This window comes from Amblyomma mixtum, chromosome 3, assembly GCF_055824585.1.
Source record: "Amblyomma mixtum isolate Tamu chromosome 3, ASM5582458v1, whole genome shotgun sequence".
In the NCBI taxonomy this organism is placed as follows: domain Eukaryota; kingdom Metazoa; phylum Arthropoda; class Arachnida; order Ixodida; family Ixodidae; genus Amblyomma; species Amblyomma mixtum.
Window position 1 is genome coordinate 211,467,565 of NC_143014.1, and position 12,239 is coordinate 211,479,803.

General features: G+C 49.8%; 1 protein-coding gene across 1 annotated transcript in view; it reads left to right on the forward strand.

The window, feature by feature from the left end:
- LOC149353546 (uncharacterized) overlaps positions 1-12,239 on the forward strand; it is a 33,908-nt gene that overhangs the window by 2,414 nt on the left and 19,255 nt on the right. The window contains exons 2-3 of the mRNA XM_089582646.1: positions 124-5,865; positions 10,107-10,295. Of these exons, the coding sequence (XP_089438772.1) occupies positions 5,550-5,865; positions 10,107-10,228 (438 nt within the window). The 5' untranslated portion in view covers positions 124-5,549 and the 3' untranslated portion in view covers positions 10,229-10,295. The remainder of the gene's footprint in view (positions 1-123; positions 5,866-10,106; positions 10,296-12,239) is intronic.

Here is a 12,239-nt window from a genome sequence, read left to right on the forward strand (position 1 = left end):
TGGCGGCCCTGGAAATAATCGCGTGCTCCCTTGCTGCTGTTGGGTTGCGGCTAAGTACCAGGCGGTGCTGAGTTATTCCTCGAATTTCTGCTTGATTTCTTGTGTTTTCTTCCCATTTTCCAGGGTGACTGAACGCGGGAACGTGGACTGATGTCCACAAACTCTCCCGGCCAGGGGAACTCCCCCTGGTCAGCTTGTCTCGCCCCAGATGAGCTGCCTCTTGATTGTTTCCTCCGTGGCGGAGTTAGCAGCATACCGGTTGCTCTCGTCCCCGCGGATGACGGCTCCATCAAGCTGAATAACGCCGAGGCTGTTCAGGCTGCGCTTAAATCTACCACCCCCCATTACATGAAGATTACAGACGTCCGGCAGTTCGGCCGTGGAGGGATCGTATGCAGATCGCCAGACCAGGCATGCGTAGCCGACCTGCTGAAGTGTTCGTCGTTTGCCAATCACCCGGTGAGCGCGTTCATACCTCCTCATCTGGCGTGTTCGAAAGGGCTAGTCCGTGGCGTAGACCCACGTCTAAGCGCGTCCGAGACATTAGAAAAGCTCACTTCGGCTGGTGTGATCGCCATTCACCGATGCAGTCGTGTGGTGGATGGAACAAAGGTACCGACGGAGACTGTTATTGCTACATTTGCGGGGCTGTCCTGTCCATCTGAAGTTAAGGTGTGGCCTTTGATTTTCCGTGTGGATCAATTTACATCTCGGCCCCTTCAGTGCCGTAATTGCTGGAGGTTTGGCCATAGCGCCAAGGCCTGTAAATCGAGTTTTCGCTGCTGTGGGTGCGGAGAGAGCCACGACCCCGCTGGGTGTTCTGCTCAACAAGAGAAATGCTGTTTGTGTGGCGGTGGACACTCAGCAAGCCATTCCGAATGCCCAGCGCGGGCTGAGGAAGTGCAAGTATTAGAGTTGATTGACAAGCGCAGGTGCTCAAGACGTGAGGCAGTTGCAGTCATCAAAGATAGGACATCTGGCTATGCAAGTGTGGCAGCGCGGCATGCAACCGTTGTGGATTCCTCCTTGTCGCAAGCGATTGCGGCGGCGGTGGAGAAAGCAATGGCAAGTGCCATGGATCGCATAGTTGAAAATCTGTCCGCGTGCATTTCGCAGGTCATGGCATCCCAAATGTCCACTTTATTGCAAGCTTCTATTGCCCCCCTTTGGGGCACAATCACTTCTCCATTGGTTGCACCTCCCCAACCTTCTGTGCCCGTGACTTCCAATCCACTGAGTCAGACTCAATCACAGCCTTCGTCTATCCCTACAACCAGTTATTCACATCACAGTGAGACAGAACTCTCATCTGAAGAGTGCGTTGATATGGAGACTGAGATGCGTGCTCAAAAGCGCAGTGCGTCTCCGATAGGTGGTGCTAGTCCGTCTTGCTCTCAGTCGAAGAATAAAAATAATCACCCTAGATCTACACCCAAAGGCAGCATTTTGGATCAGGCGGTCTCCGCTGCGGCCCTTTCGGCGACATAGGGTCGTTGAAGGTGTTGCAGTGGAACTGCCGGTCTATTCTTTCTGCTTCAACAGATTTAGTTTGTTTAATCAGTAAATTAAGTCCAGATTTAATTGCTCTTCAGGAAACGTGGCTCTCTAAAGATTCTAGGTACAATTTACAAAATTATCGTTCTTTCAGGCTTGACCGGCCCTCAAGAGGTGGTGGGTTGCTATTGTTTGTATCCACAAAATTTTGTCACAGGGCCACTGTGTCATTTCAATATATGGACAGGCAGTGCGAAATTCAGGCTCTTGATCTCAATATTCCTGGATATCAGCCACTCACTCTGGCTAATGTATATTTTCCAACAGGTGTGCATGACGTTCGGCCTCTTGACTCGTTTTTGTCTAGTTGCAGGAAACCGGTTTTAATTGTTGGAGACTTCAACTCGCATCATGTTTCGTGGGGGTTTCGTACAGATCGCTGCGGTACGCTCTTATGGGACTGGGCTTGTGTGAATAACCTAATATGTTTAAATTCGGGTCTCCCCACATTTGTCCGTGGTCAGGCTCGCTCAGCGTTAGACTTGTCATTTTCTTCCCCCGGAATAACTGTGTCCTCTTGGGCGCCAGTTGACTGTGCCTCCAATAGTGATCACCTTCCGATCAGCTTCCAAGTTATGTGCCAGTTGACCTCTCCTAACAGCACACGGCGCACATTCATAAATTACGACAGTTTTAAAAATGCCCTCAAAGCAGACCTTCAGGAATTATCTCATTCCAACAGTGGAGATAATGCCATCCGCATTTGTTCAATTTTGGATGGAGCTCGTAAAAAATCGGAGTTCTTGGTTCAGGCACATAAGGGAACATCGCCGTGCCTTTGGTGGAACGCAGAGTGCGCTCGCGATTATAGGCGCCGAAAGGCTGCTTGGAAGAAACTTCTCCATAATCAGTGCCCCAAAAACTGGATCGATTATAAGTTCGTTGCAGCTACGTTTAAGCGCACCGTATCTCGTGCAAAGGAGTTGCACGATACTGAACGCTACGAATTCCTTTCAAAATCTGGTAATAGGCGTGCTCTATTCAATTACCTAAAATCCAGGAAACTAATCTCGTCCACCATGAACGCTGTCTCCCTAGTTCAGTCACCGGCTGAACTTGCACAGTCCCTGGAAGAGATAGGCAGAGGTCTTGAGCGCCGGTTTACGGCTCTTCTTCCTTCTCCTCAGAGATTTCTTGCCACTTTGGACGATTTCGAGGAGGTCACCCTCACTGAGCTCTCGAACACTGTATCCCGCCTTCCACCCGCGGCCCCTGGGCCTGATGGTGTGACTTCTTCTATGATTAAAATATTGTTCGAGGAATCTCCCACCGACTTACTGGCGCTTATAAATTACTCTCTTAAGGGGCCATGGGTTCCAAATGAGTGGCGTTTAGCAAAGATTGTCCCGTTGCTTAAAAAGCAGGGAGATGGTTATGTGTTAGACAATATAAGGCCAATTTCTTTAACTTCGAATCTCGTTAAGCTAATTGAGAGGGTGTTGCATGGTAGAATAATGTCTGTTATTTCAGAGGCTGGGTTGTTGAACCCTTGCCAGATTGGTTTCAGACCAGGATGCTCTATATGGTGTGCCCATACCGATCTGGAGAGCCGCATACAGTTAGCTCGGCGCCGAAATCAATACGCAGCGCTTGTTACTTTAGATGTATCTAAAGCCTATGACAGCGTTGAGCACAGGACGCTCTTGCAAAGACTGCAGGCAGTAGGACTTCCGAGATACTTTGTGGCTTGGGTTGCTGAATTCCTTGCTGACAGGGAATTTTACTGCTTTCAGAACGGTGTTTCATCAAGCAAATTTCGACAATCGAGAGGAGTGCCCCAAGGGGCGGTCCTCTCCCCTGTACTTTTTAACATCTTACTCAGCAGTATTCCCTGCAGTCCTCAGGTGGCCACCTATGTGTATGCTGATGACATCGCCTTTTTTGCTTCAGAGAACGACATTTCCTCTTTGTACCAGTCCTTACAGTCCTACCTCAATGTCCTAGACCAATGGTTAGGAGACATTAATCTGTCCCTTAATGTCAATAAATGTGCTTTATTGGTTTTTCCGCTCTCTCGTCCAGTTAATATCTCTATTGTTTACCGGAACCATGTAATTCCTCAAGTGCAAAGTGTCAAATACCTTGGAGTAATTTATGATCCTTCTCTTTCCTGGGCGGCCCATATCGAGCAGATCACTGTGAAAGGAGTCCGAGCAGTCGGTATGCTGCGCAGGCTGAGCAGTGTTCGTTCTGGCATGAGAAGGCACTCACTTCTTATGATTTATAGAATGTACGTCCGTCCAGTCTTAGAGTTCGGCTGTGTTTTATTCTCTGGTGCACCAGCGTATAAACTTCGCCCCTTGATTCTCTTGGAGCGGGAGGCGTTGCGCCTTTGTTTGGGCCTTCCAAAATTTGTGGCGAATTCCGTTTTGTACCTGGAAGCGCGTACTCCATCATTGACTTCTAGATTTAGGCTCTTAACGGTGAAAACGTTCGTAACAATGTGCGATTCTTCGCTCCATGCCTCCAATTTGATCTTCCTTCGTCAGCCTCGGCTATTTTTCAACGAAACCTGGTCTCGTTTCCGTACCCCTCAGATATGTTTGGTGCAATCCCTCCTAGACCCCTTAAACGTCCGCATTTCGGACATCCGTCCGGTATGCGCCAACTCATCTATTCAGATTTTCTTCGATGACATCTTTCCAAAACATGCAAAGTTAATGCCTTTTCATTTGCTCAGCGGTTTATTGCAGGATTACCTGCTGTGCTTTAAATCTCATGTGCTCATAGCGACAGACGCCTCACAGTGTGAAGAAAAGGCCGGAGTTGGCATTTTCTCCATCTCCCTTGACTGGTCATTCTCACTCCGCCTTCCCGATTACACACCTATTTATTTGGCCGAATTTCTAGCAGTAGTCTTAGCGTTGCGCAAATTAAACAGCTCCTTGTCTTCTGTCATAATTATGACAGATTCATTATCGTTGTGTTCCTCTCTCACCGCGCCTACAACATCTCAGGCACTTCGGTTATTCAAATGCTTGGTTCCACCCCACGTGTGTTCATTACGGTTGGTCTGGGTGCCTGGGCACAGAGGAATCCATTTGAATGAGGTTGCTGATACCCTGGCGAAGGCATCTCTTCAAGGCCCAGTCGTATCTGTGCTTCCACCCAGCGCATATATTACCGCGGCCAGGTTTCGCAGGTATCTGCTCCTGAAAGAATTCGCAGCATCAGCTCTGACCTCCTCTCCCGAATTCCGGCATCTCATTTACCCGTGGTGCAGTAAAGGATGGCGATCACGCAAGCTTGAGGTTTCTTTCACTCGTCTACGTTGTCGCGTGCCTCTTTTAAACTTCTACCTTTATAGATCTGGTCTGGCGGTCTCCCCATTGTGCCCGTTCTGCGGAGAACCCGAAACGATAGATCATTTCTTGTTGACCTGCCGCCGTTTCTCCTCTTTACGGAGCCGCCTGCTGGAGCTTCCGTTACGACAGCTTGGTCTAAGTCTGTCAGCTGGGGTTGCTCTGTCTCTTGGGGCTTCCTCCCTTGGGCACAGCAACTGGAATGTGCTCTCCGCCATGCAAAACTTCCTTACAGACACTAAACGGCTGCCGTCTTAAGCTCTGGTCTTTCTCATGACCAATATTTCTCTGGAATGAAAGCTTTCTGATATGTGGAATATTTAGCCCCGTTCTCTATTTCAGTCACCGATCTCACAGCATTTGTTTAACCTATTTCAATTACACATTTGAGATCCTTTCATTTATTTCCTAATTGCTATTATTATCATTATTATTTTATTTTTCCCCACAATTATTTTCTTGTTTAACATTTTGTACACCTATCAGTTGCCGCCTGTGTCTTGGCCAATCCCCCGCAGTGGGTATGCGCCATTTTCGAGAGGACAACAACAACAACAACTCTCGCGTCTTCTGCTCGAGCAGCGCGAGACATCGAATGGGCGCCATCTTTAGTTCAGAATCATTCCTTCATGGTGAATCCCGTAGCAATGTGCGTCCAGCCAGCCCGTCCCGACCGGTCTGCTGCTCAGCTCCATGAGAGTGGTTCCCGGCTCCAACGCGCGATGGCGAACGATCTCGGACGAGGAGATCACTGCTGCTATGGAAGCTGCCGTAACATCACAGGCCTTACCGCACGGCCATCTAGGCGGCCACTGGTCGCCGAGATGGCCAAGTGCTTCGTCGCCTCGGTCCAACGCCTCAGCTGTACCATCGGAGCAGGAGCTGTTGGTGCCTACAAACAGCTGCGCGGTCAAGGCGAGGAGGCGCTTGGGCTCGGAGAAGAGCCTGTGCAGAAATGCACTCAGCCGGGCACAGCCGTCAGCCGTCCCCACACACAGCGACCTACTCGGTGAGTTTGCTGCTAAGCCTTCTACTCTGCTGAGTTACTGTAGTGCACTTGCTACATTTTCCTGCAAGCAGCTTTCCAGAGTCCTGCGAGTGTTCAAATGGTTCAGCCTGTCGTTATGGAGGACCAACAAGCCATAGTTCAGATGTCGCCAGATGGTATTCCATTGCGAGAAGCTTTGCGGGGCAACGCAAAGATATGTTTTCACACCTAATCCTTGGAACCGGCTCCAGCTACTGGTAAGCTTTTTCAGGACATAGTGACAAGGGTGTAGCATGGCTTGCATGAAGAGAAAAAAGCTAGTAGCTTGCTGTTTGGTCTGATGACTGCCTTCTGATTGCAGGTGCCACCCCAGATTTAAAAAAAAAAGAGGCACTTCACCCGTATCACTTGCAAATACAAAAAATACAGGGTGTTTACGCCTGCGGTAATGTGAACTTCAGTGACAGCTGGGCTCATGGTAAACGCACATATAGTTTAATATTGCAGGGCAGGGGTGCCCTTTGCGAGCGTGTTCGAGTAGCTAGGTGCAGTGATCAGTCGCGTGGCGTGGTGGTGGAAGTGGGGAGCTCTATAGGGCGCAGGGTAGTGGTGCGTCGGCACGACATGCATGGTTACGAATAATTCCTATATGGGAAGGGTGCTCGGCTGGACAGATACTGTGAAGGAGAGAGAAAATGTGGCAGATGAAGGGGAGCCCACAGCTGTCTACTGTTGTGTTCGGACCAATGAGTGATCAGCACTGTGTCCAATCAGCGTCGTACTTTGCCATGAGGCATACGTGCCGTCAGCTCATGCTGGCTTGTGACAAGAACGACGCCACATGAACAGAGCCATAGCCCTCACAGCTGGCACGGCAAGAAAAGTTTAATAACCTAGATGGCATGAAAAATGATGACATGCCCTCATAATTCGCTAATGCAGATCATTCCTCGCCAACTAGCGGATAGAGCGAAAAACCGTCGCATCAAGTCCTACGTATGAAACGCTTTACTTTAACGTTACTTGTGCGGTTGGAAACGTTGTCGCCGTTCTCCACTCTTCTAGATGCCGTCGTGTCAAGGCCAAAAAAAACGAATTAGCGAACGTCGGCGTTGTTTTTATTGGCACCATTTTGTATGCCTTCTCGCTGGAAAGTCCTCACAATGCAAACTTGTTGCAACTCTTAACAAACAAGGCGATGCTCCTCGGAGAGCGGCAACGATAAAAACCGTGAGCACAGGAAAAAATTTTGGCTGCGGCCATGGTAGTTTTCTGGCCATGGCTACCCTGATTCCTTCCCAGTGGTCAGGTCGACGAAATTTCAGGCGCCCTTCACTAAGGCTCCCTCATAGCCTGAGTTCATTAGGGACGTTAAACCCCCATAAGCCATATGCCAAACATTTACCTTGTAAGCAATTATTTACTGTCGCATAGTGCTGTAATCTTGGTTTCGTTTTGTAGATGTAGCGTCAATGATGCCTGAAGTTGTCATCGGGCACCGTGTATTATCTCTAGTTGCTTTATGGTGCTCGAATTGATGCTTGTCCTCAATAAATAACAAGCCATCCATGAGGCTTACATTTCATAGCGGTCGAACTGCTACGCTGCCTTGCTGAGTGCAGCCAGACGTCACAGCGAGCGCGCACGTAGAAGAGAGCTCATGTAATTGAGGATAAGTACACATTGAACACTATTTCCAAGCCTGTGTGCCACCCCCCTTGCCCGCCAAGTTCTTGTAAGGCGCAAGCCTTATATTGCCCCATTTAGAGAAAACCCGTGCGTGCTCGTGCGCGCGCGATTGTGTGTCCATTACTGGTCGGGAGCGGTTGCTAGCAACCTAAATCGCGCAAACCTAACGATGACAGGGAAGTGGCGCAGTGCTTAACCGGTTTACCGCTGCGCCAGGAGGGATATGAGGACTCCCAGGGATCTATGAATGCCAAATTGAGAATGATCTCACGACGACGGTCGGCGCATCCGAATTCAACCCGATGCGACAGCTGTTGGGGGGGGGGGGGGGGGAGCATCGTGGTAGGGCGGCAACGCCGCTTCGCGACGTTAGCAGCACGTAGATAAGTAGGGGTGCGGTAGCATCGCTGCGGCGGCTACGTAGAGCAATCCAGAGGTAGAACTGCCAGCTGCGTGGCATCGGGTTACATCACGCCACAGCGCAAGGCGACTGCGTCCATGAAGTGAGCGGGCGGGCTTACGCTTTCTGACACAAAAGCGTAGTTGAATTGTGTAATGGTATTTGCCGCCTTCTTCAAAATGCGTTTTTGGTTGGAATCTGCAAACAGAACACCTCAACGTGGCCGCGCATTATTTTTCCGTGCTGTCCGCCCTTCCCGACCTCTCCGGAATCGCGCAGCTCACAGCTGTTGTTCATCAGACACAAATGGCAAACCGGTATGCAAAGGTAGATTGCTCCCTGTGAATGAGCCCGTGAGCGAAACTATTCCTGAAAAATTCAGGGGGCACTTTGACTGTCTAAAGTGCGTAGAGGCGAAAGCATTTTACGCACCACTTTCACTGCTTCTGTGGCACTGGTGGCCTCACATGTAATTGAGTACTAATTACCAAGTGATGACAAATCACTAATTAATGGCTAATTACTGATTATTGCCTAAATAGTAATTAAACTGCTAATTAATGACGCTTAAGCTTCGCCTTTAGGAGTGGAACGCGACAGCGCGTTGTAGCGCTGTCAGGGAGTCCGCGGAACACCACCCGTTCAGCGCGATGCCTTGCCCTTTGAACGCAACGCTTTTTGAGGAAAGGAAATGGCGCAGTAATTCTCTGTCATCTCGGTGGACACCTGAACCGCACCGTAGAGGAAGGGAGGAAGTGGGAGTGAAAGAAGGAAGACAAAGATGGCCCGTAATTAAGAAAATGAAAATTGTATTTGAGGAAAGAAAATTACGCAGTAAATGTCTCACATATCTCGGTGGACACCCGTCAAAATTCAGGGGGTGGGGGGTGCACTTTTTGAAACCTAAAGTGCGGTCACTGATATGTGGCTAAGATGTTAAGCTTCGCCTCTAAGAGTGGAACGCGAGAGCGTCTTGCAACGCTGCCAGGGAGTCCATAGAACGCCATCGCCCATTCGGTTCTACGCCTCGCTCGTCGGTAAATTGATTTTTGAGGGAAGGAAATGTATTTCTCTCTCATATCTCGGTGGACAGCTAAACCTCGCCGGAAGGGAAGGGAGGAGGATGGCAGTGAGCGAAGACACCGTATTCACTAGACGCGCCTCTGTTCATTCCAAACCATCGAGCTGGCATGGCGGAGTGGATAGCATTCTCGTCTCGCACTCCGAAGACCGGGGTTCGATTCCCGAGCTCGACCAATTTCTTCCTGGGTTTTATTTATTTATATGGCCTGACTAGAAAAGTTGATTAGGCTAATTGGGTAATTAAGCAAATAACTAAGCTCAGTCCCACTTACTTGGAGCATCACTATATGATCCCTTCAATTGGTTGCATGGTTACTTGCCAAAGTACAATTGGCCCCGTTTGAAATTGGCGCACTGTGACATCACGACCGTTTCGACCAACTGAAAAGCGTGACATTTCTGTCGACAACTGCTGCTTACAACGATGAGACATTAAAGGCTTTCGCCTTAATAAGTTGTCAGAATAAAACTGTGAGGACGATTTGTCCCACTGAGTTGCTAGTGATTAAAGAGGACTTTTCTAGTCACTCACAGGAGACGACAAAGGGTGGTGTCAGAATTCTTGGAGTCAAAGTATTGTTTAGGGTAGTGGAACTTTCCAGCCAGCCCAGCCACTTCGCCGTTTCTCGTGCCATTATTTTCTGCTGGTCGAAAGCGGCAACCGCAGAGAAATACATTGTTGTAGGAACCAAACGGTAGGAACCTGTTAGAACGATGTCTTGACACTGCTCCGTGAGTTCACACCACAAGGTGTGAAGCACGGCACTAAGCAAAAGTGACTCCGCGAAACCATAAAAGACAGGTCTGACATCTCCATGTTCCGCAGTCATGCGAGACGAGTCATTTCTTCCGGAATTGACTACCTTTAAGGTTGTGTTCCCTGGTTATGCCAGCAGCGTGGTTTTGATTAAAAAAAACACCACATTTATAAATACTGTACAAATTTTTTCAGTATTTGTGAAAGGAAAAAAAATTGTCACTGAGGACCCACTTTTGATGCACGAGTGTTTTTCGTTTGTGCCTTTACGAACAAATTCAGTGTGCCTTTTTGTTTATCTTATTATTATTGCGCGCGTCTTCTCGGGTGCAGCCAACGGCGCAGTCCTGAAAGCCGTTGCCAGTGGAGCAAGGCATCTGGCTGGCGCTCCATGCATCGCCAGCAGTGCTGTGGACAGTCGGGCAGCACCTGGGAGTCCATTGGCTTCGCCTTGAAGGCGGGCTGCTCGAGCTTGTAGGTCGTCCAGCCGCGGTGCTGCTGCTGCTCCTGCCGGTTCCATCTGTAAGTGGCCTCTCCCTAACCCCGCCACACTGCTCCCTGTTCGGCAGTCCGCAACGTCACGGGCAAAACTCGCGAGGAGGTACCCACGTGAGCCATGCAGGCACGCCTAGTTTCATAATGACACGGGAGAGGGAGCGGGCCGTACTTTCATGCAAAGCGTTAGCGATCGACTGGCACATAACTGTGCGGTATGTGGGGGTGGCTTTTGAATGTAGGTTTTATGCACTGGTAAACGGGCCGTACTTTCATGCAAAGCGTTAGCGATCGACTGGCACATAACTGTGCGGTATGTGGGGGTGGCTTTTGAATGTAGGTTTTATGCACTGGTAAACGGGAGGTTTACCAGTGGACCAGGGCATGTAGTGGCTGCAGATCCGGACCATGAGTGGGAAACAGGCGACAAAAAAGGGCTGCGGTTCATTTCGAAATACTCAGTAGTACTGAATAGCAGTCTTTAGTTTCCGTCAATAACAACTGATTCAATGGTTACATCTTGGCCATAGTCGCCTGCAGTGCGGAAATATATGGGCTAACGAAAAGGCTTAAAGTTAAGCTAAGGAAACCTCAGGATACACATGCATGCACGCGCGCGTAGCGTCGGAGCACAAACGCGCTTTCAGCGCGGGAACACAGGTCAACTAGAGAAAGAGTGGACGAGCACTGAAAGATGATTGCGACGATGGGCAGGTGGGAGCATGGTGGTTTTTGTGTGACAGCCTTTATGTCAGGCGTTTAACAGGTCGTGGCCGAAAGCAACGAAGGGTGTTGCAGGGTCAAGTCCCGGGAGGAGAGCCACATTGGGCTACGGGGAGAGTTGGGGGAAAATAGAGGCGGGGCACATGAAGGCGGTGTGGGACTGTGAAAGGCGGTGTTCTACATCTGCGTATGTGTGTGAAAAAGTTGGAACACTGCTGTGTGAAATTGTACCGGTAACAGTAACGTTTGGCTGGTGATATGCTTGGAGATCGGGACCGCGGCCTTCACAGCATGCCGATGCAGTTGGCAGACTACGGAGGGAAGCCTTCAGGAGAATGAGCAAAATTGCAGATTCATTTTACATTCCTCCACTACGGCGTCTCTCATAGCCTTAGTCGCTTTGAGACGTTAAACCCCATAAACCAAACCAAACCATATTTACAAAATAACAGGGAGGCCAAAACTCGGAAAGGAAGTGCTCTGAAACACGCCTGATTGCGGCTTATATACAGTTGATATTCTTCAGGCACCTAGCTGGGAAATCCGGTAGCTGGTCGAGCGTTCAATGGGCCCTTAGCCTCTTCATAGGCTCCACCCTCACCGAGGGACCACGCACACCGCACAGAAACACACACAGGCAAGGAGGAACTTTGGCTCCCTGGAGTCGCGAACTCTTTGGTTTGCCGCGGGCCGACAAGGCCCAAAGGGTCGTTGGTTTCTGTGCGGAGGTTCTGCCGTGGAAGACACGAGATCTGACGGCACGTACCAGTGAACTCTTCAGGAGGGAAGGACAACAGCTTTCATGCCAGGCATTTACAGATCCTGGCCCAAAGTGAAGAGGGCGCGTTCTAGGGTCAAGTCCCGAGAGAAAAGCCACATGGGCTACGGTGGAGGGGGGGGTGAAGGAATAGGCGAGTCACTGGAAGGCTGTGTAGCACTGTGTTTAGTATTCTATATTTGCATAAGTGTGTGAATAGGTTGGAGCACTGAGGTGTCAAAATGTACGGGCACAAGTAGTTTGGCTGGTGCATGAAGCAGATTAAATTTTATCCGGCAAAGCGTGCGAGCTTCTCGGATGATTGGGCCTGCCGCTGGCAAATTACCTAACTTCATTTTTTGCTGCGTGTAGTATTCGTGGACAGTGAGTTTGTGAGTTTTGGCTGCGGGCAGTGTCGGTGGGCTCGTTCATGGGATCCCCGGCGCCCGGCATGCAGTATGGCATGGAAGCCAGCCCATTGCCGGGAATGC